Source organism: Syngnathus floridae, chromosome 19 (genome assembly GCF_059516105.1).
Source record: "Syngnathus floridae isolate MCC-2025c chromosome 19, RoL_Sflo_1.0, whole genome shotgun sequence".
In the NCBI taxonomy this organism is placed as follows: Eukaryota; Metazoa; Chordata; class Actinopteri; order Syngnathiformes; family Syngnathidae; genus Syngnathus; species Syngnathus floridae.
This window is the reverse complement of record NC_142431.1, coordinates 7,987,380-8,011,658: the sequence shown is the minus strand read 5'-3', so window position 1 is coordinate 8,011,658 and position 24,279 is coordinate 7,987,380. Positions and strand designations below refer to the sequence as shown.

The 24,279-nt window shown below is 43.8% G+C and overlaps 1 protein-coding gene across 1 annotated transcript; it reads right to left on the bottom strand.

Moving 5' to 3' along the window:
* Window positions 1-18,390, bottom strand: kcnk3a (potassium channel, subfamily K, member 3a). Its single transcript, XM_088361601.1, has 2 exons — window positions 18,024-18,390; window positions 1-2,248 (listed from the first exon to the last, which is right to left on the bottom strand). Exons 1-2 carry the CDS (start codon window positions 18,304-18,306, stop codon window positions 1,341-1,343), a joined length of 1,191 nt encoding a protein of 396 aa, XP_088217727.1. The 5' UTR covers window positions 18,307-18,390; the 3' UTR covers window positions 1-1,340.
* Window positions 18,391-24,279: the final 5,889 nt, after the last annotated feature.

The following is a 24,279-nucleotide window of genomic DNA, read 5'->3' as shown; positions in this document are numbered from 1 at the left end:
AACATTGTTTTAAACCAAAATATGTTTTATTAGGAGTAAAGTAAACTTATTTTGTTTACATATGGCTACACACATTACTGACTGCAATTTATCATCGAGTTCAACCTTATTTAGCTGTCAGTCTGTGTCTGCATGTAGAAAAATATAAATGCGTCCGAAAGAAAATCTTTAGTGGAACATTTTAAAACCAACCAAAATCAAACTATAGCAATCAAATGCATCACAGGGCTGAAGCTGAAAAGGACACTGTATGAAAACCTGAAATCGTCTGAAGTGTGTTATTTAAGCAAAGTGCATGAGTTTGAAACTCTGAGGCCATTTATGATAATCTCTTATCAACACTAAAGCATATGTTTTAAATTAAAACAAAATAATTTGGTTTCTATAGAATAAGAAACAAATGTGCACTGACATCCAGTGTTCAAAAGCGTACAACAATCTTCTAAGGTGCTGCAGTGAATTCGATATGTAAGTTTATATGCAACAACTACGATATCAGAAAACATATCGACAAACAACAAGTACACACAGGAGTCAGATGACGAGAAGAAACTGAAAAGATTGAATCAATACATTTGTATAAAACTCTGAGATCCGACTGAAGGGATGGCCAGTGGTTGAAACACGAGTGTCCCATAAATCCATGTTTGATTTGCAACAATCATTCTTAACTTTAACATAAAGTATCTCTGATGAACAAAGGACGAAGCCGGTTGAAAAATTTGGCTTGAAAATGACACAAAGGAAAAGACACTCAGTACAATTACTGAAAAAACAGTTAAGGTGTTCAAATATACACAAATTTTTTAATGTGTACAACATATACACAGTCTATTAATTTAAGAAAGGTGATATTTACATACCTCCTACCCCCTTTCTTCTTTTTCGACCAATCATATGCATAAAAAATAATACCAGCAAAATCTCAGTGTCTGTGTGTAACAAACGTAACGTTCATTTATATCAATAGGTGCCATTGTTCTAACATTTTTAATCAATGCTTTTTTTTTTTAATTGTGGCTCATCCAAGGTCCACAAATCATTTTTGGTTGAGTGGGACATTGATCAAACGTGAGAACACTATATATTTTTTTCAAGCATGGTTTGGGTAGAACATGCACAAGATCCACAGGTAGGCTTGAGCCCCCAACCTCAAAACAGCGAGGAAGACGGGCTAACCTCTTGCCTGACTTAGAGGCTGACTTGTGCTTAGTGTTTGGAGCCTAGACTGCTTGGACATCACCACCAGGGAGTATCAACTCTGAAGTTGTCCCCTCCATGTCCGGAGCTGGCATGCTTCTTTTACCACAGGTAAAATTCAAGTGGGCTAAAGATCATGCCTAGATGGAGCATCTTCGTTTATTGAGTCTCCTGTACACGCTGATGCTGTGAAGACCCGTAGACACGGAGCTAATGCCCGAGTGGGGCTGCAGACTGCACATACAGCCGTTGGAGTGAAGCGGGTTGGAGAAGGATTCTCCCTGCTCCATGTAGCTGTCAGAATTGGAGAGGTCACGTGGGATGATCATCGGGATGGAGTACTGCAGCTTCTCTCTGCTTTTGTACCAAAAGCAAGAACACATGGACTGGAAGTGGAGAACCTCGGCATAAACATTGCGCAGTCCCCGGCTGGCCGCTCCTCCGCCACCGCTTCCTCCGCCACATCCCGACGCCGTGGAGGAAGGGGACACTTGGTCCGTCGCGCAGCGCATGTGTCTGCCGGCCTGGCCATTATGGGCCAGTAGGGCCCTCTGCTCGGCATCCCTTTTCTCATCCTCAGCGTTCATGGTCATGAAGCGGAGGACGGCTAAGTTGAGGAAGGCTCCGATCACAGCCAGGCCAGTCAAGATGTAGATGAAGCTGAAGGCCACGTAGTCCAGCTTGGTCTGCAGAGCGTGGTCGTTCTGCAGCGCCACGTAGTCCCCAAAGCCGATAGTGGTGAGAGTGATGAAGCAGTAGTAGAAAGCGTGAAAGAAGGTCCATCCCTCAAATTGAGAGAACGCCAACGCCCCCGCGCACAGCGTACTCATGCAGGATATAAAACCCACCGTCACCATGTTGAACATGGAAACCTCAGTCCGCCTCATTCCGAGGCATTTCTTCAGGCGATGGAGAAGAAACCTCACAAATGTGTTGATGCGTTCGCCCACACTCTGGAACATGACCAGGGTGAGAGGGATGCCAAGGAGGGCATAGATCATGCAGAATGCCTTCCCTTCATCTGTGCTGGGGGCAGCGTGACCATACCCTGTGGGACAGGGACACAGAGACTTACTGAGTTACTGGGGCAAAACTAATTCACTCTACTGGAGGCTGCGAGAGATGCACAAAGACTGGAAGAGAGTCAAACCTGGTCAAAGCCAATTTGTATTCTCTCCACACATCTTCTGATCAGTTCAAAAACTTCATTTCACAACAGCAGAATTAAATTGGAGATGAGAATGCAATGTGTGGTGCCAATGGCCAAGTATTGGTATCATGTACAGCAGAGAGAGTTTAAATAATTCATTGGCAATTGTTCTCTGTGGAGTGGCCTCACCTAATCAGTGCTTTTGCACCCAATTAGCCCTTTGCAATTTTTTGCAGCTCATATGAAAAGGACACCGTAGGGTGTATTGCTTGTTTCGTAGGGAGGGAGAGAGAGTGACAAAATGACCCTTTGTGCTTCCGCATAGTCCTCTCCAGTTTTATGCATTCTGGATCATAAAGTCTGTCTGCCTATTTGTTATAAACTCTACTTCACATGAAGCACTTCTCAAGCATTGTAAATGTGAATGAAAAAGATAATCATATTTATTTGAAATTAGGACTTTATTATCTGTCATGGTTCATCATTTATGTTAAATAGTCAGTTTTTTAGTGGATTCTTTCGTATTGTAACTTTTTTTTTGGAGTCATTGTTTCCTTTTGTTTTGGAAGCTTTACTTCCGGCTCATTATGGTGATTGCCTCCACTTGTATCCCAATCACCTGAGTATAAATAATCATCTTCCATCCTGTCATGTCCAGGATCCACCAGTGTAGTCAACGTAACTCTTCTGTGCCCATGCATTTTGTTTCTTATGGTTTGTTTTTGCTGTGAGCTTTTGTTGCAAATTTTCTGTTGTTTTCTTATATTGTTTTTTCCCCCAGCTCTGCTTCCATCTTTTGGTGGTGTTTCATGTTCTTTGTTGAGCAAACTGTATTTTTTTTTCCATTCCTATCACAGTCTGTATTATTATTATCCCTGTCATTAGCTAGTCCAAAGTCAGCAATAGGTTCACCTTCATAGCTCAGACAATCAATTTCCAACCAATTTTGCTCTTAATCGTTTATGGAAAATATCTACCGACGTTCATGCAAAATTACCATGGTGGTGCTGACACTTTTTTTCCCCCATTTTTTTCGAATAGAGTATGCATTTTCTTTAAAAAAAAAAAAAAAAAAAAGGTGCTGTACTGGATTCCTGTTCTTTTCCTTTTGCAAATGCGGGAACAGCACAGTGTGTTCAAGAGCGGCACAGCTGCCAGGAAATATCGACAGCCCTGCGTCACCTGATTGACAGCGATGCTCTTTGACAGCAATCGCAGGAGCTGACGAGCCCCTGCGGTCCTACTGCTGTGTGTAAAACTGAAGAGGTCCACATCCCCACCTCTAACCCATGCCGCTCTGCCTACAGTGAGAAAGTTCTCATGTGACGGGAATTTTTCAGAGTAAAAATCACTTTTCCTAGCGTTAAACCCATCTCATTGTCTTGGTTTGATAAAAAGATTATCAACCACCCAACCTGAGGCTGAGGCTTCTCTCATAACCTAATTTCTGTAATTGTCATATGAATGGCAATATGGAAATTGCCTAGTATTTATGCTAAGAGGATTTTAAAAGATTGGTTATGGAAAACTAACAAGCAGGAGAGGCTTAATGTCATTGGAGCACAGTTGTGCCCTAGTCAGCGCTCTCACCTCCCTCTCATTAGTGCTTGTACTGCTTTTGAGCCTTAAGGTGCATTTCATTTAAGATCCTTGGAGCACATCATTTTCAGAAGGGAATGAAATCATGAAGAAAAACCTGCATGTTAAATTTGAGGATTTTTTAAAAAATTTTTATTCCACATTTAGCACTTAGCAAATGGGTGCACATCTCTATTCTTAATTGATAATATAATCACGAACACTGAGTATAAGCTTTCTGGTCTTGTCAGTGCTTGTTTGTCACGTGTACTTGAAGACAAAACACCACCCACTGCAGCCCGTGTCTTTAATACACTCATTAATTAGGCAACTCCAAGTGTGTGCCTTCAAAAGACATTAAAAGAGTGGTATCACATGAGTGGTCATGAATTGGTTTGCTCTCAAGCGCGTGTCATCCGATTATATTTCTCATTGAGCACTTTGGGCCTTTTGAGCTCAAAACAGAGTCCAGAACCTATTTATCAGGAATTCAATTGCAACATTTGAAATGATGGTGCCCTTTTGTTTTGTAGTGTCTCTTAATGTCTTCAGAAGTGGAAGTCGACCAGGCATGCACTGCCATGTTGGATAATACAACAAGTGGATCATAGATCCACTTGAGACAGGGAGACAAAGGTGGAAACCGGAGCCCTCAGGATGTTCTTCTCTGTGTATAATTGCACCGGCGTAATTAAAGGATAGAGTGTCTCATGTGACAAATTGCAGTGTACACAATTGTAGAGCCAGGCTTCTTTTTGGGAGCTCAAAAACGTTTTAGCATTGTTTATGGCTCAAGATGCCTGTAAACATTTCTTCTGCGACATTTTTTATTTTTGCTTCGTGGGGGCCCCTGGAACAGATTAATGGCATTTCCATTTATTTCAATGGGGAAAGATGAGTCATGGTATGGGTGTGGTAACAGAACAAGTTAAACTTTTTCTCAGGGCACGACTGTGTAAATATAGGCATCTTTTTAAATAATAGGTGGAGTAGAATCTCTTTTTTATGGTGGATCTTGGTCCCTACAACAACAAAAATGGCAACGTTATTGGTGAGGTGCAGTCAGTTGAACGACTGCAATTTGAACGTCTAGGTGGTCTGGCAAGCGCAACGTCCCACTTATCTACATTTACAGCGCTCTTAAAAAGGACACACACACCATGGAATGTTATGCACAAACGCAAATAAACACAAATTCATATCATTTTGGAATAGGCTGTCTTCGAGCGGGCTGCTTTTTCTTTTTTTTGCCAGAGTCTGCTTTCATCTCCAGCTGTGGCAGGCCAAAGACATCAGTGCCTGACCCTTCAGATTGTAACTCTGACCACAAAATGACACAAGTGCAAAAGATGACTATGATAGCAGATTTTCCCACATTTAGACAGACTTGGTCTCTTAATCACAGACACCTCCAACTCCACATGACCCCGTCGTTTGTTTACTTTGGCACTTAAACACAGCTTTGGTCCCTGGAATCTCGCTCCATTTTGTTTCTGACTTTTGACCCGAGACTTTCTTGGCAGCTGCTACAAAAAGAGCATGTGCGCAAACAAAGTGAATTCGAGGAATATCATAGGAAGAACAGAAAACCAAGCAAGTTTGTAATAGTTTACTGACAGAATGAAAGACACTAAAAAAGCAGACTAAAACATCAGCCTCAAGTTAGCATCTGTCTGGTTTCATTTTAATTTGCTTTCAGAAATCCCTCCTCTAAAACATTCACACAAATATTCATCGATTCGTCTTTGTGTGTCCAACCACTTAAGCTTCTGTTTTGCTCTCACCATAAAAATAAAACAAGGTCCAGTTCCGTGCGTACTCCTCAGGTTCCTTTTTAGGGGATATGAAAAGAAAGCTTGGCAGACGTTAAGTTTTCCATGAGCTCAGTAAGCGAGCTATTCCAAGTGGAGTGTGAGATCTCGACGGGGGGGGTTGACTAATTAAATAAATCACGTGATTTATGGAACTGATAGTCGTTGGATGCAAACTTGTTTTAAAAGTCACAACACAGCTGGACTGAACGGCGGCTTGCGTCGGGGTGGATGCGCCGGTTGGTGGGGCTAGTGAAGGGTCAATGAGGATCGGAAAGATGAAAGGACGTATGAGAGAGGTTTAGGAAACATAGGAAAAAAACATCCTTAAGAGGTTTCTGTGTGGAGGTAGATTGGGGTCAAATGTTTTGTACTTGTAAAAACAAAACTTGTACTTGAAAAAATAAAACTTGAAACTGAAAATAAACATGTTAAGCTTGAAACTTGAAAAATAAAAAAAATTATTCAAAATAAAAATACTGGTATGAAAAGTTTTTTTCGAGTTGAAAATAGTTTGGCTTTGCTTTGGTAAATTTTTTGAATAAACTATTTATGTTCTGGTTTCATCGCCATTTATTTTTCAAGTTTGAGGTCACATCTTTTTTTTCAGGTTCAACTCTTGTTTTTTCAGATCCTGATCTTTATTTTTCAGGGAACCTGTTCAAATTTGCTACACTCAATTTACATTTTCTGTGTCTTCCTGGGGGTGTTTTTTTAAATTGTACAAGTTTTGTTCTTTCAAATACAGAACGTTTGACCCCAATCTACCTCCATATTTCTGGCATTGCCATGACGATGGAGGACTTGATCCTATATTCCATGTTGTAAGAATCAACAATGTTGATTTAGTGCAGCAATAGCAAAACAAAACAAATGTAACTTTAAGGCCCATTTAGTCAAAAGCAAATATTTGAGTCATGGGCTTTTAAGAGGTTATCTCAAAAGCACCGGTGGGTCTGTTTCAAGTGCTCCATTTGGGCTTTCAAAATGCACCCGTGTGGGCAGACCAGAGAGGAAAGAGTGAGTTGTAAGAGAGTATGTTGTGTAATGAGATACTGGAATTTCAAAGCGTTTCTTTTGTAACACTGCCAACACACACAGTACATGTAATGAAAATATACTGAATCACAACATCGCCGTTCCTGTGGTCCATGTGATCATTTGTGTCTCAACATTTTCTCATTTTACTTTTATTCTGACATTTTGCACCTTTGTCATCACTCACCTGCTCCTAGCTGCCACCTGATTCCAACAATGTTGAGCCTAAAATTGGTCCAGCAGCTTTTAGGGAGCAGATGCTGTGTCCTAAAGTGACATGCGCTGGCAATGGCACATGGCACACTGATCGGTTTACTTAATGAAAGCGTAAATGCAAAATGGAGAGGCCTGCTGATAAACATCAAAGCCCGCTGGCACAAATTACATAAAACGGGATGGATGCATTACATGGCCATGAGGTTGTATCCGTTTACTGTTACAAAATATTGTTAGTATTATAAGTATTCGTACTTTGTTCCATTATTGACTACCATCAATTCATCGTAATAGTTTTCGGAGAAAATGTCAGAGTCAGTTTTAACTGTGTGTGTGTGTGTGTGTGTGTGTGTGTGTGTGTGTGTGTGTGTGTGTGTGTGTGTGTGTGTGTGTGTGTGTGTGTGTGTGTGTGTGTGTGTGTGTCCAGGTCGTTTTAACACCTTTTTTGTGTGGGACGACCACTGCCTTGGGCGAAGCAGATGGCGAATGCTGGCAGACAGGGAGTGGAGCTGCTCCACCTCCACTCAATCTGCAGCTCCACCTTAGCAGACCAGGTCACAAAGGAACAGAGTATCCGTGTGTGGCAAGACTTAATATAGATGACATTATATGTACCGTATTTTTCGGACTAAAAGTCGCTCTGGAATATACGTCACATTAGCCATAAATTGCACAATAAAGTGAAAAAAAACATATATAAGTCGCTCCGGAGTATAAGTCGCATTTTGGGGGAAATTTATCCGACAAAATCCAACACTAAGAACAGACATGAACGAGCAACAACAGGCTAAACGATAGGTATGCCAACGTGACATAAACACAAACGAATAGCTGAGAACGGGCCTGACGTAACATTCAGAGTTATTCAAATAATTCGTACATAAATAACACGTTTATCAAACTATCTGTGTCACTCCAATTCATTAAATCCATCGATCGCCCTTTATGGAAACGATACCGCGTATGCGCTGCGCCGCTGATGTCTAAATATTCCACAGACTTGTGTAGACTAGAGCGTCACAGTTTGAGTAGTGCTACAGTACACGTGAACACACTTTCTACTGGGGTGGTAGACAAATCCAATCACTCCACCCCAACCGGTATCGCTGATGAAACGGTGCCTGTTTCAGATAATTTTACATGTGTAACAAATATTTCCTATCAAATTCCCACGGTCGTATCGTCCCACCGCGCTAATAAACATTTGAGAGGTGATGTCAGCCCTAGAGAACACAATCTTACTCGCATTTCGTTTAAAAATCCTTCGATAGATACTCACCCTGATCGACCAATTACACTTAAACTCGGTTTTATGAATATTAGATCGCTTCATACGAAAGCAGTTCTCGTTAATGACCTCATAACGGAACATAATCTAAACGTTTTTGGTCTTTGCGAGACCTGGTTAAAACGTGGGACGATACGACTGTGGGAATTTGATAGTAAATATTTGTTACACATGTAAAATTATCTGAAACAGGCACCGTTTCATCAGCGATACTGGTCGGGGTGGAGTGATTGGATTTGTCTACTACCCCAGTAGAAAGTGTGTTCACGTGTACTGTAGCACTACTCATACTGTGACGCTCTAGTCTACACAAGTCTGTGGAATATTTAGACGTCAGCGGCGCGGCGCATACGCGGTATCGTTTCCATAAAGGACGATCGATGGATTCAATGAATTGGAGTGACACAGATAGTTTGATAAACGTGTTGTTTATGTAATAGTTATTTGAATAACTCTGAATGTTACGTCAGGCCCGTTCTCAGCTCTTCGTTTGTGTTTATGTCACGTTAGCATACCTATCGTTTAGCCTGTTGTTGCTCGTTCATGTCTGTTCTTGGTGTTGGATTTTGTCGAATAAATTTCCCCCAAAATGCGACTTATACTCCGAAGCGACTTATATATGTTTTTTTCACTTTATTGTGCAATTTATGGCTAATGCGATGTATATTCCGGAGCGACTTATATATGTTTTTTTCACTTTATTGTGCAATTTATGGCTAATGTGATGTATATTTCGGAGCGACTTTTAGTCCAAAAAATACGGTAAATATTCCACAGACCCATATAACGATATATAAAGTATATATCAAATAACTATCATATAAACAACAATATTATCAAACCATCTGTGTCACTCCAAATCATTAAACCCATCGATCAAATTCCTCGTCCTTTGTCAACAACGCCGCGCGTGCGCCGCTGACGTCAGCCTCGTTGTTATTCCACAGATTAGTATATAACTATATTGTGGCGTTGACAAAGTACCAGGAAAGACGTGGGTTTGGTAAACGGCTAAGAGTTCAACGAGCCAACAACTACTGAACTGTAACGATAAAAACATGTACAAGTTGCTACACGAAATAAAATATATCAAATAACTATCGTATAAACAACAATATTATCACACCATCTGTGTCACTCCAAATCATTAAATCCATCGATCAAATTCCTCGTCCTTTGTCAACAACGCCGCGCGTGCGCCGCGGACGTCAGCCTCGTCGTTATCCCACAGATCTAGTATATAACAATATTGTAGCGTTAACAAAGTACCAGGAAAGACGTGGATTTGGTAAACGGCTCTTTATTTAACAAAACAAGAGTTCAACGAGCCAACAACTACTGAACTGTAGCGATAAAAATATACACACGTTGCTACACTAATTAAAATATATCAAATAACTATAACATAAATAGTTCACCGCCACACGGCCCCAAGCACCGGCGTCGACTTTCAGGCGTGTGGCGGCGTGGACTTCCATCCCCGGAGGTAGCACTTCCAGCCACGGAGGTGGAAGAGAGCTCCAAAGAATAGGACCGGGCGTGCGGAAAAGCCATGTCTGAGCCCCATCCACCGTCCCCGGTCAGCCACCCGGCCGAGCGCCGGCCCCCGACTTCCATCCACGGAGGTGAAAGAGAGCTCCGTAGAGTGGGACCGGGCGTACGTAGAAGCCATAATAGTGTGTCACTCCAAATCATTGATCCTTCAAACTCTTCGTCCTCTGTGTCACTTACAAACAAAGCCGCTAATGATGCCGGTAGTACGTGGGGCCCTTCATCATCTTCGTCATCCCATGATCGAATCCTTTGTCCTTTATGTAAACAACCGCCGCGCCTCGCCGCTGACCAGAGATGGGGACTCGAGTCACTGTGACTTGGACTCGAGTCGACTCGAGTCGCCATTTTGATGACTTGTGACTTGACTTGACAAAAAAATGAAAAAACTTGAGACTCAACTTCGACTTGGAAGTTAAAGACTTGGGACTTGACTTGACTTGACTTGAGACACGATGACTTGAATGACTTCAGTGTTATTTAGTTTATGTTTTCAGTTTGAATATAAAATTAATAATACGTTTAAAAAAATAATATCGATAACACGGTAGGAGCACAGACTGAGAATGGCGTTGTCATGATTGGATCACTACCATGTCAATCAATCAATCGTGCCCTCTCTACCTACCGAACGTGTTTATTGGAGAATCACGGCCCTTTATATCAGACATGCGCAAACATGTCAGCGGGAGCGGTACCGCGAGTCATCACCTTCGGCTATCGCAATTACTTTTATGACGGCAAAAGACGGACAGCACAGTGCGAGATATGGAACAAAAACATTTCTTCTTTCAGATTTTTTTCAGATTATTTTTTCATATTCGCAAATGTGTCAGACACTGTGGGCAGACGTTCATTTGTTTAGATTGAGCCGTCAATAAATCATTGTATGAGGTAATTTCTTTTTTGTTTGATTCCATGGTGTATTTTACTGAATATCAGTAATTACAGTGCAAATCCAAATTATTGTCATATTTTTTAAACAGGTTAGACACATTGGACCAAACCCGGGCAAAATACGGCCCGCGGGCCATACCCGGCCCTTTGTGCGTCTCTGTCCGGCATGCAATCATATATTACATTTGATTACAACTGAATAAATAAATAAAAAAATCAGTGTCGTACATGCAAATCAACTGTGCTGCTTTTATTTTGAAAGGCGTCGCACTTCCGTGAAGCGTGCGTGCATGTGAGCTGAGCGTGTAGGTGAACAGCGCGAAGTAATGCTGCTCTCAAAATGTGTGCTGACACAAAGAAAAGAAAAGTTGACAAGGACTGCCGTGTTTTCAACAAGACATGGACTGCCAAGTATTTCTTTACAGAACTGAAAGGTAAAGCCGTGTGCCTGGTTTGTGGCACACAGGTCGCTGTGTTTAAAGAATATAATTTGAGTCGCCACTACACGACCAGGCATGAGAAAAAATACATCTGTCTGCTAAACAGCATGCAACAGAGGCTAATGCATTGCTAGCAAAACTGCAAACCCAACAAGGACTTTTTATCAAACTTCACACTCAGAGATACGGCGGCTTTGTCATTTGAGGAAAAGTTAAAGAAGTTAAGAATAAATTGTACTGATTAATGATTGTTTTTTTATTTTACCTATACACCACAATTTCACATAGCTTAATATGAATATAAACAGAATAATTGTATTCTTCTAATTACCAGTACTCGCTATTTAAAATAAATAATTTAGTGCATTTTACAATGGAAGAAAATTGAGCAGGTTTAAGTTATTGTAGGTGTGGCCCCCTGACACAACTCAGGTTTTTCATGTGGCCCCTTGTAAAAATTAATTGCCCACCCCTGCATTGGACAATGATGGTTACTTAAAGTTACTGATATCTTGTCTTTTCACTACTAAGATCCGATTCTGCGGGTAAAATTGCAATAATAAGGTGACTTGACTTAAACTTGACCTATTTAAGGACTTGACTTGGACTTGACTTGACCTATTTAAGGACTTGACTTGACTTGACTTGACTTGACTTGACTTGACTTGACCAAGAAAAAAACGACTTGGGACTTACTTGAGACTTGAAGGTTAAGACTTACTTGAGACTTGCACATGTGTGATTTGGTCCCATCTCAAAGTCAAAGTCAAAGTCAAAGTCTCCTTTATTGTCAATTCCTCCGCATGTCAAGACACACAAAGATCTCTGCCGCTGACATCACTTGCAGTTCAAACTACAGTAATCCCTTGCTACATCGCGGTTCATTTATCGCGGTTTCACTTTTTTTTTTTTTAAATTTTGAAAATTTGTGAAAAAGATCACATATAAGTCGCTCCTCATTATAAGTCGCCCCCCCAAACTATGAAAAAAACGCAACTTATAGTCCAAAAAATACGGTAATGTATAATTAATCTTATGTTGTGGCTGATGAGAGGGTAATGCAAAGAGCATTCTGTTTCATAACGAATGGTGTAGGTCTCAACCAATTAGGATTAATATAAAATTGCCATTTTCTGAAATTATTGAATGTTGAAGCTTATCTTATTTCCTCCAGTTCTATAGGTGGCAGTAATTCCAGTGTCAACTTCTATGCACCCTTCTTGGAACTTCTGTTGATTTCGTTATTTACTTTACTAATTTTGCAAATTAAAAAAGTAACTCATAATGAAACAATTCCTCATGTACCTTTTGCAGAGGTAATCAACCGAGGCAAGAAGTGGATAATTTGTCTGCAAGCCAAGAGAGTAAATTCAGGCTTATCTTCACATTTCAGCCCCCAAGTCGCTCCACACCTTCGAATACATTCACATTTGAAATTGATTTCTGAGCAATTATTGTAAAATTGTGGTAATTGCTTTACGCACTCTGACATCATTTGCCCCTGTAGCCTGTGGAAAGGAAACCGAGGAGCCATCCCATGTGATGGTCGTGATATAGGTGTTACTTGAGAAAGCAAAAGGCTCACAGTCTGTTGTTTTAGCCCAAGGTCATCAAAACGTTTGTATATCTATTTTCACGCCGACTTAATGTGTACTCATAAACTTGCACTACGATGGCGGCCCTCAAGGGTAAACACTACTCACCTGCGACTGTTATTGCTATTATCATTAGGTGTATGTGTGTGTGTGTGTGTGTGTGTGCGTGTGTGTGTGTGTGTGTGTGTGTGTGTGTGTGTGTGTGTGTGTGCGTGCTTGCTTGCGTGCGTGCGTGCGTGCATGTGTGACAGTCCACTTGATTCAGGTTGGCTTGTTGAGGTATTAGGCAGATGCTGAAGACAAATTGGAAAACAAATTCCCCTCGGAGACTGTATAGTATATAAGCAAGCGAGCTACACTCAATTGCTGCTGTCAGTCCAAATCACTCCAGTGCTGTGAGCAACTTGGAGTTGATAGGTTGAAGTCGTTTGTAATTATCATCTATTTGGAAAATGGCATTCATTTACGCAGACTTGAAATTTATTTTATTTTCCATCCATCCATTATCTGTACCGCTTGTCCCCACAGGGGTCACGGGCGTGTTGGCAGGGAGTAGGCGGGGGACACCCTGAACTGGTTGCCAGCCAATCGCAGGGCGCACAGAGATGAACAACTATCCGCACTTGCACTCACACCTACGCGCAATTTGGAGTGCTCAATCAGCCTAACATGCATGTTTTTGGGATGAGAGAAAACCGGAGGACCCGGAGAAAACCCACGCAGGCACGGAGAGAACCTACAAACTCCACACAAGGAGTGGAATCGAACCCGCACCGGCTGAACTGTGAAGCGGATATAGTAACCAGTGCTCAGTGCTTTATTTTATTTACATCCGCTTTGAAATTGTTGGGGGGGGGGGCGCTTCTGTAACCGTAGCTCATCTATCTGTGAAATACTTTGGAGACTGTGCTCAGTGCGGTATATTATCCCCAGGGAGGAATTCTCCAAGGTGGTCGTGCATGTGTGTATTTATTTCCATATCACGCAGGAGACTTGTTTTATTTGTGTTTTGAGCCTTCAATTGTACAGGAGACATTCAGAATGTAGTTTGGGGTTTTTAGAGGACGCTTTTGTGTTTAATATTTATTTGTATCCACTTATGTTAGTGTGTACAAAAAACTTCTATAGTAACTTCTATTCTGTGTATTGTGCAAAAAGTGCAATGACCATTGTCTCTATATATTTGTTTTTGCACGTATAATAAACAGAAGATGAAGCATCGTCAAAGCGGCCATTTTCCTTTTTTTCTATACGCAACACCCGGTGTAAAAAGTTTGCAACCTTCTGAACTAAACACTCATGCGATACATAATTATCATATTAAATATGATCATTAGTTGTGTGACAGACATGCCCCCGGGGTGGCTTTTGCTGCTGCCACAGCTCCGCCTTCCGAATGCCGCTGATCGCGGTCCGGTCTTTCAAACGCGGCTCTAACTTTCGTATGCCGACGATTGCGGTTCATGTCCCCCGAGTTGCCGCCGATTGCGGTTCATGTCCCCAGAGTTGCCGCCAATTGCGGTTCATGTTCCCAGAGTTGCCGCCGATTGCGGTTTGGACTTTGCCACAGACAAGTGAGGTCAATTGGACTGGTTGGACTGTTTTGTATTTAAGTCCTGTCTGCCCCTCACTCCCCGTCGCATCATTGATGTCGTCACGTCTGTTGTCGTAATGGCTTCACGTTTTTTGTTTCACGTCCCTGTCGGTCAGTCCTCTTGTTGTTTTGTTAAGTCATGTCAGTTTGCCGAGTCTGTTAGTTTGTTTTCTTCAATAAACCCTGGTCCAAGCTGCACTTGGTCGCCCTGCTCCAACCGATCCGTGACAGAATTGACCGACAGCTGTTTGTTTTAGAGCACCAACAACTCGTGCAATTTCACGCTTCCAGCAATTGTTTTACAAGAGCATCCGCATTTCCATCCTGCCCTTTTAAAGCTCCTTAACACAGATTTCTTAGCACTTCCTGTCTCTTATCATTTACATTTTCATGACTTCAGTTCATCTTGTATCTTGTATAAAGGAATTCTCCCTGCAATTAGTCCACTGTGTTTACTATGAACCCTGAACATTTCTTGTAAACTCACTGCAACTTTAATCCAGTCATTGTTCTGGGAATCATAACCAAAGTGTCTACACACAACTCACATTCCCAATACCTTTCCTTTTTCGGACCACGAGAGGAGAAAGTGCGAGACGGACGGCCATGTGAACGCAGAGGGAGGCTTGTGCACACAAAGCATCATGTTACATTCCTAGTGATGAGCTTCTTTTTGGGAAGTCATTAGGAATGATTAGACAGAAATACAGTACGGTGAAAGGAAAGTATCAAATGGCAATGCTATTGCTACTACTACTAAATAATAATAATAATAATAATAAAAGCTCTTGGTTGCATCGAGTCATATTCCAGGGCATGAGATTCTAGGTATCCTTCCTTTCACATGAAAAAAATAGAGTTCAGTGAAGCCAGTTACTTAGGATAAAGCTTATTCCTCATGTCCGTCATGAGTTGTATATTTAAAACCCTGAATAGGGTCAGAAGGGAGCTTCAAGTTAAACCCACTCATGTCTCACTACCGTGCACTATTTGCTTTGGTTTAACTCCAATTGCGATGATCCAGCCTGACCATGGAGTCTAATAAATACAAATGTTTTGTTTAGCCAGTCAGGCAACTTTCCGTTCAGGCTGCAGAGCATAAAGCAGAGACGTGTGGCAGCTCGTGTGAGTCACGTGAGGTGAGCGACAGGAGCAAGGGGGTAATCATTCCAGTCAAACATTATCGACTTTGATATACAGTACCTATGATTCACAACAGACCAGTAAGAATTTCCATTGCGTCATACTTTCTGTGTAAAGGTAAAAGTGCATCCAAGTGAGATGCAAAATGAGCTTAGAGCGCATTTAATAAATACAAAATCCTCCAAAACGACCATAAATTGCATGACGTCAATGCTCACAGGTGCTGCCCCAAATCTACAACCAACAAAACAGCGGTAACCCGCCAAGCCTGCTCATTGTCTCTCTCCATTGAACACATGAATAAACATCACGACCAGAGCAAATACAGGACAATGCAACGTGAATCTCCTAAACCAAGAGAGACATGCAGCTTTGTTCATCTAAAATTTTAACATTTATCAATGTCATGACACCCCAAGCAATATATGGATTTTTATTATTTCAAAATATTCCAGGTCAGGTCAAACGTGAAGTAACAATTATTCAAGTAGACATTTTAAGATGTCTTTGGGAGCTCACAAAAAATCGCTTGTCCTTTGAGTGGCATCTCCGAGACAAAAGTGACTCAGAAACACGGAGGCCATTTATTCATTAACTGCAGCAAATGTCGTCTTCATTCTCAAGGTCCATTGTGTCATTTCAAGGAGAGGACATCTGTTATTTACAAAATATCCACGTCATGTTGCATCATCGTGGCCACCTATCATCTGCAAGATGTCATTAGGTGGAAACTAAGTGAGTGCTGAGATACAAGCATTCACGCTAATATTAATGAGGCCTGTCACAATTGTTTTGATTGCGACACTCATGGCCCAACAAAATGAACAGTGAGGTACAAAAACAAAAAAGAGGTTTAATTTGACACTTTATTTTTAACAATTCTCTGGTGGCGTATGAAACAACCAACCCCTTTAAGCAGCAGTTAAAAAATGATTTCAACAAAATCACAAACCTACAATGCCAGCAAATAATACCATCAAGTTTGCACAGAATGCGGCCCCAAAAAACATCAACAGCAATTTATCTTGGTGGGGATGAATGAAGTCAACTAGCAATGAAATTGCAAACACAAAATCTGTGCCATCTATAAAAAATAAGACGTGGTCAAAACATGTGCTACATATGAATAACTCAAGTATCTCCCATGTTTTTGATCTGACGTATGTAGTGGACATCAGATAACAGCCAGAGGATGTCACTTCTCATGTTTGTCCTCCACACAGTCTGCCCGACCTTCATGTGTGGTCGCACATGGGCCGCGAAGGCGATTCCCCCTAAGCCGTAATTTTTACCATACGACCCTCGCCAACACACATGGTGTGAGCCTGACCTCCTGCAATCTTAAAAGCGTTTCCTTTTTTCAAACTCATTTGTAAATGTAAAATGGATGCATGCATGATTTCTGTGATTTTATTTGATTCTCAGTCCTCACACTGTCTTGGGTGTAATGCGTAAGACCTCATTTCTAAAATGACTACATAACTTCAAAGAATATCCCACGGAAAATTAGCTCCAGGTTTATTTTTACATATTGGCTCTTGGTTATGCTCACGAGGATTGGTATAAAGTGCTTCAGTGTGGCCATTTTGACAGTAGGTCTTTGTGGCTTGAGCTTGAGTGAGTACAGTGAGTACAGCATCCAAACTGTGAGCCACAAGGCCAACGGTCGGGCTCTGGTGTTCTCATTAATATGTAATGCAGCAGCCGTAGAGTTCACACTTCCAAAAGACCCGTGTCTGATTGGGTTACAAGTCACAGATCAGTTCTGTCTTGACCCATACACACAAGAAGATGCTGAAGAATAGAAGGAATAACACATAAGGACAAATTCTCCATCTAAAGGTTTTACAAAGTTATGCAATTTGTAGAAAATTGTTATTTGGGTGTATTTAAAGACTGCAGCTGCAGCACATTTTTTTACTTTAATGTGCCCCCCCCCCCTCCCTGCTTTAATTCATCTAAAAATGTTCCCAGCTCAATAAGCTCTGATGTTTTTTCTATTTATAAAGGTGTCCCCAGGTGTCAAGCCTGGCAAAACATATTTGCATGGCTGTGCTGGAGTTCAACATGTGTGTATAATGTTTTTATTTCATGTCATTCACATTTTCAGAGATGACCTGACAGATTTGAGACTTTAGTTGTTGTTTTTTTTAACAAATTATTTTGTGTTTCAATTTATGTTGGCATGAGTGAGTACCATCTTAAGTATTTATATTGGGGTTCTTTGTTCGTCAATTATGCATATATTGATTGTTTCTAGCATTACTTTTAATTGTTATTCCTTATCGCACTAGGCTATTAATATTTATATTTATATTTATTTATATTTATTAAGACGGCTGGATTTCTGCTTCAATGCTTTGAATCACTGTAGTGGCTACATGATGTGTTGCAAGCGGACACCTGTGGTGCGTAGTGTTCATGTCAAGAGTTTGTTTTAAAGCTCACGTGTCACGTGTTTTTTGTTGCCCCGTGTGCCGCAACTCAACAAGTACCTCCCTCTGAAAATGCGGTTGACTTACCTATGGTGGTGATCACAGTGATGGCGAAATAAAAAGAGCCGGCGAATTGCCACTGCACCCCGGCTTTGTGCGGCTTGAGCTGCAGCACAACCTTCTCCAGCTTGTCAAAGTCCCCCGCGGACAAGTTAAAGGTGTGGAGCAGCTCGGCCCGGCGCAGGGACACCTCTCGCCTCTGGCTCGTCTCCGTTTGCGACTCCAGCACGCCGAAAATCGCCGCGCCCACGAGCAGGTAGGTGAGGGTGCAGATGATGAGTGCCAGGGTCCGCACGTTTTGCCTCTTCATGGCTGCTGCGTGTCAGTGGGTCTGGCCCAGAGCGAGCGCTGATCTGGACGACGGGGAGCTGGGCTGGTTCATGGTTGTGCTGCTCTTCGTCTTGTACTTTATGAGGCGGGAGCTGTCCCTTCAGCACCACGTAGCAACTCCCCACCCCTTACCTCATAAGCCCCCCCCCCCCCCCCCCCCATTTATTTAGAATTTTTTTTATCAGGATTGATTATTTTCATTGGAAAAACCCCTACATTAAGATTTTTTTTTATCAATAAAGCATAAAGCGCTATAGTCAATCTTAAAATCCACACCATGAGCCATTTCCAGGAATAGCTCTTATTTCAACAACCAGGTCAGTCAAGTCAACTGTGACTGAGCCCACCTAAATCCTCCAATCACATGCTGGATTTCTGTAGGCACCCGCCCGATCAATACATTGATTAATCCATGACGCTTTGATCCCGACAGAAGCTTTGAAAGCACCCCTGTCACAGCCAACGTATACTTGCTTCATTCCTGATTGCGCTCATTCCATTGTGCATGTGGAGTAACTTTAAGAAACATTATTGAGTTGTTAATGCACGGCACGGTACTTTTTGCAGTTGTCAACAGTGCTTGAGGTTTCTGAGACTGACTCAAATCTGGCTGGAGAGCACATTATGTAATGACATCATACAGTATGAGGACACCCTTGAGGCAAAACCAGCTGGACAGAAGCCATCAAAGTCCCTCAGTCCTCATTCCATGAGTCTTGACCCTGCCTTCTCTCGAGTAGCAAAGCATTCCGGGAAGGCTGCCTGCCCTTCAGCTTCAACATTGCCCGCTTCAACATCGCCCGCAGCTTACTGCTGACATTCAATTAAAGACTCTTTTGCCCTGCCTTCATAGCTGGGCGGCTACTCTTGCTGTCAGTTGATAATTATTGCTGGCTAACATTCATCCAATTCCAGCTAATTCTGCTTATTAGCCTTCTTTATTGGCACCCCGATGAGCCAGGTACACCTGCACTGTGGCAGATAATCACGGAGCTCATTTGGAATGTTTGAAAAGTCGCGCATGTGGCTGCTAAACAGCTCACCTCTGGGCAACCCCCACCCGCAAAAAAAGAAAAACTCATGCATGAAATGAACTCATGTGTTCCATATAAATTTAATTCTCCTGAATTACACTTTTAACACATAAATGGATTAATAGTTCATCATTCCAAATCCATAAATACAAACATTGCTAATGCAGTGCAAATGACGTAGTACTTTGTAAATCCTGAAATATTCATCAAGGTCACCCATTGACTGGCTATGAGGCATCAATTAACTTGGAAAATGTCCCAATGTAAAACAGCTTTAAAAAACCCTTTGGTAACTTGTCTGTTGCACTCCTTGGGGGCCCTGGGGGATTTTTATATACAGTTCGGTGTTGATTGTCACATCAGCAGCAATAGTCTAGGACAGACATGGGCCAACTACGGCCCGCGGGCCACATCCGGCCCACGGGGCCGTTTAATCCGGCCCGCCAAACCTGAATAAATTGTATTATTAAAAATTGTTTGGGGCATTTTTCTTGCAATTACTATGTTTCCCCAATAGATGGGGAACCGTCCGCTCGCGCATTTACTCCCGGAAGCCGTGTCAGAAAGCTCGGTGCGCACTCACAAGTGCGTGTACGTACTAAGTAGGACGGACCCGGCGCACTCCACGCTCTATTTCCATCAGTGCCAAATTTCGAGTGTGGACCGTGACGTCAGCATTCTCGTAATTCGCGCACTGAGCTTTCAGATAAGGTTTTACGCTAACGCCACCCACAAACATTCCCCTGGAATCCTTCCATTAAAATGAGTGGCCCGAGGAAAAGAAAGGTGGACACTGAGCGCCGAGTGTTTAAAAAAAGAGTGGACCATTTGGCTCGACCTACGTGTGTGAGCAGACGCTCGGCCACATGAACGTCAACAAAGCCCGTCACAGATCTAGGTTAATGGGCGGACACCTCGGCTCTATCCTAAGAATTACCACAACAAATTTTACTCCAGACCATGATGCCCTAGCAAAAAAAGGGAGACCAACAATACTATTGATTTTTTCAATACTTTATTGAGATGTATTCTTTCACTGATTCTTCAAGATGATGTATTCTGTCAGAATGTTTGCCGTTTGATGTGATTTCGCCTCATTAGATAAACATATTTCATAAATCTGACCTGCAGGTGCTGAAGTGATGGAAACTATTATTCATAATAACAGTGTCGTATTTAATGAGAATCACTGATAGTAGTTTTTTGGTGAAATCTTTTTTTAATGCTGTTAATAAATGCATTTGTTTTCAAAAAGCTTTTTTTGAATATCCATGCTTTACTACCTATTAAAAGTAACAACCTTTTATGCAATGACCTTTACATGTCATTTCTATTACTTCACACAAATACCACATCCATCTGCTCCTGGTTCAGCCCCCCGGTCAAAATTTAGAACGCAATTCGGCCCGCAAGTCAAAAAGTTTGCCCACCCCTGACCTAGACTCTAGGTCATCGGAGTCACTGCATGAGCCTTTTTCCAAATAGAATAGAGTAGCCTGGTTTAAAAAATAATAATAAAAAGTGGATGACTGTGAGCTGGCAGGCCTCATGAGACATCATATATCTGCTCACTGTGTGTTTGCAACCACAGACACAGCCCATAACTCCTGCATGGATACATTTACAATTTTACACAGCATGTATACATTTGTTAAGAGATCTTGGAAGCCTCCGGCCTGCACGTGTGTGTCCCGCTTCCGTGGACATGGCGGCATGCTAAGCATTCTCACTTTCAGGAATGTTTATACTTGCAGCGCTCTGTACTTTAGTAAAGGAACTTGTATTTGAAAAAAAAGAAAAAAAATCTGGTATGGCACCTGAAAAATCTATATTGTTACCACTGTGTGGTATATGGTTTTTGCTGCTTCGCTGGTCTTCAAAAAACACTCGGTGATCGGAGGCTTTTTCCCGACGAATGAGCACTTCAGGGACCACGGCTGATTGGGAAAAGATTTTATTCAACCAATGTCAGAGTGAAGTCTTTCCAAAAAGTTGAGTGGCCCAAGGCATGGATGTAAAAAGCCCCCCCCCCAAAAGAGGGAGCGAGCGAGCCCGCGCTAGAGCGAGCCCCCGCTGGAATCAGAGACCCCTGGCACCCGCTACAGCGACCCCCCTCTTGTCAGGCCCGTAGCTTTTATACCTGACAAGAAGCTGATGTCACGGCTTTGGGTAACAGCTGTAGTTTTCAATCTACTAGTTTACTTCAGTCCTAAAAAGGAGATCTTGACCAGCGCTGTTGGTGATGGACGACAACAGCCACTTTACCTTATTATAGGATTGCACACATTGCTGAAACTGAATTCTCCCTGGTCACGGACAACGGGCCCTTGTATCTTCTACTAAGTACTTGTACACTACTGAAACTAAAGCTTCTCTGTACAGCAAATATAGTTTGATAGTCTTACTGCTACTATTGGATCATCTAATGCAACATACAGATACGCCTAAAGTTCAAAATTCACTTCAACTGCCTTGGGGAACTTTGGAATTACTATGTCACGACTCGTCCCCGATCGTGTCATAGTTTTGTTCGTGTGTCTGTGTGCTCGCCCCTCCCCTCCTGTGTTCCCATGATCAGTGTGATTATTCCCACCTGCCTCTCGTTACCTGTCGTGTATATAAGTCCTGTCTGTTTTGAGTCTTTTTCTGTTTGCCATCCCTGTCGGTCAGTCTGTCATGTTATTAGTTTCCCTCAATAAACCCTGGTCCAAGCTGCACTTGGTAGTCCTGCTCCATGCTCCACCCCTGAACCTGACAGAACGATCCGACCACTAAAACGACCAGCGCTTGGACCCCCCCTCCTCCATCAGATCCTGCTGCGATGCCCAATCCACGACCGCCAATCCGTGCATGTTCCAGCGCCATGGGCTTCGCGGCAGCGTTGTGACTCTGCTGCCGGAACGCCGGACCCGTGGCCACCATCGGACTTTGTTCCGGCAACGCCGGACCCGCGGCCGCCATCAGAGTGCTTCTGGCGCCAGCGGCTTTGCGGCCGCGATCGGACTCTGCTGCCGCGATGCCGGACCCGCGAACGCCATCGGAGTCCCTCCCGGCGTCATCAGACTCACGGCCGCCATCGGGCTCCACCCCAGCTTCGCAGGACCCGCTGCCGTCAGCAGACATCAAGCCAGCTGCGCCAAACCAGCGATCGGCCCTGGCTCCACTCCCACTGCTGCGGCACGTGATGGCTCTTGCTGCTGCGCACAGTCACGCCTTCTGAATGACGCCGATTGTGGTACAGACTTCCAGAGTAACCGCCGATTGCGGTTAATGTTAGAGCTGCCGCCCGATTGCGGTTCATGATAGAGTTTCCGCCGAGCGCGGTTCCGTTCCCCCAGTTTCCGCCGAGCGCCGTTCCGTTCCCCCAGTTTCCGCCGAGCGCGGTTCCGTTCCCCCAGTTTCCGCCGAGCGCGGTTCCGTTCCCCCAGTTTCCGCCGAGCGCGGTTCCGTTCCCAATGTTTCCGCCGAGTGCGGTTCTGTCCCCTGAGTTGCTGCCGATTGCGGTTCATGTCCCCAGTGTGCGCCACGATTGTGGCCTTGGGCCCCTGAACGCCGCCGTGTGCAGTTCTGTCGCCGCCCGAGTGCGGTTCGGTTCCCCAAGTCGCCACCCGAGTGCGGTTCGGGTCCCCAAGTCGCCGCCCGAGTACGGTTCGGTTCCCCAAGTCGCCACCCGAGTGCGGTTCGGGTCCCCAAGTCGCCGCCCGAGCGCGGTTCGGTTCCCCAAGTCGCCGCCCGAGCGCGGTTCGGTTCCCCAAGTCGCCGCCCGAGCGCGGTTCGGTTCCCCAAGTCGCCGCCCGAGCGCGGTTCGGTTCCCCAAGTCGCCGCCCGAGCGCGGTTCGGTTCCCCAAGTCGCCGCCCGAGCGCGGTTCGGTTCCCCAAGTCGCCGCCCGAGCGCGGTTCGGTTCCCCAAGTCGCCGCCCGAGCGCGGTTCGGTTCCCCAAGTCGCCGCCCGAGCGCGGTTCGGTTCCCCAAGTCGCCGCCCGAGCGCGGTTCGGTTCCCCAAGTCGCCGCCCGAGCGCGGTTCGGTTCCCCAAGTCGCCGCCCGAGCGCGGTTCGGTTCCCCAAGTCGCCGCCCGAGCGCGGTTCGGTTCCCCAAGTCGCCGCCCGACCGCGGTTCGGTTCCCCAAGTCGACGCCCGAGCGCGGTTCGGTTCCCCAAGTCGCCGCCCGAGCGCGGTTCGGTTCCCCAAATCGCCGCCCGAGCGCGGTTCGGTTCCCCAAATCGCCGCCCGAGCGCGGTTCGGTTCCCCTAGTCGCCGCCCTAGTGCGGTTCGGTTCCCCTAGTTTTTTTTTTTTTGGGACGTCGGGAGCCGTCCCTTCTGTCACGACTCTTCACCAATCGTGTCATAGTTTTGTTCGTGTCTGTGTGCTCGCCCCTCCCGTGTGCCCATGATCAGTGTGGTTATTCCCAACTGCCTCGTTACCTGTCGTGTATATAACTCCTGTCTGCCCCTCACTTCCTGTCGGATCGTTGATGTCGTCACGTTTGCTCTCCTTGTGGTTCCTGTCTGTTTCGCGTCTGTTTGCCATCCCTGTCGGTCAGTCTGTCATGTTATTAGTTTGCCAGTTCTCGTCTTTCCCTCGATGCCTCGTTCCACTTCACTTTTCCCTCAATAAACCCTGGTCCAAGCTGCACTTGGTCGTCCTGCTCCATGCTCCACCCCTGAACCTGACATACTAGACCCGAGTTTAACAACTATCAGCTGCTCGAGACCAGACTGTATAAAATGTTTAATATATTAGCAGACTCATAGTTTTATTGCAGCTCTTTATATCTGGAGGGCATTACACTATCTCTATTCAAAAGCGACTTGGCCTGGCTTGGTGAATCATAACAGATTCTTCCACAGGCAAATTTAGATTTCTGTTACGGTTGTAGAAAAGTTTATATGGAAGCAATTATTTGAAGATAACAACAGA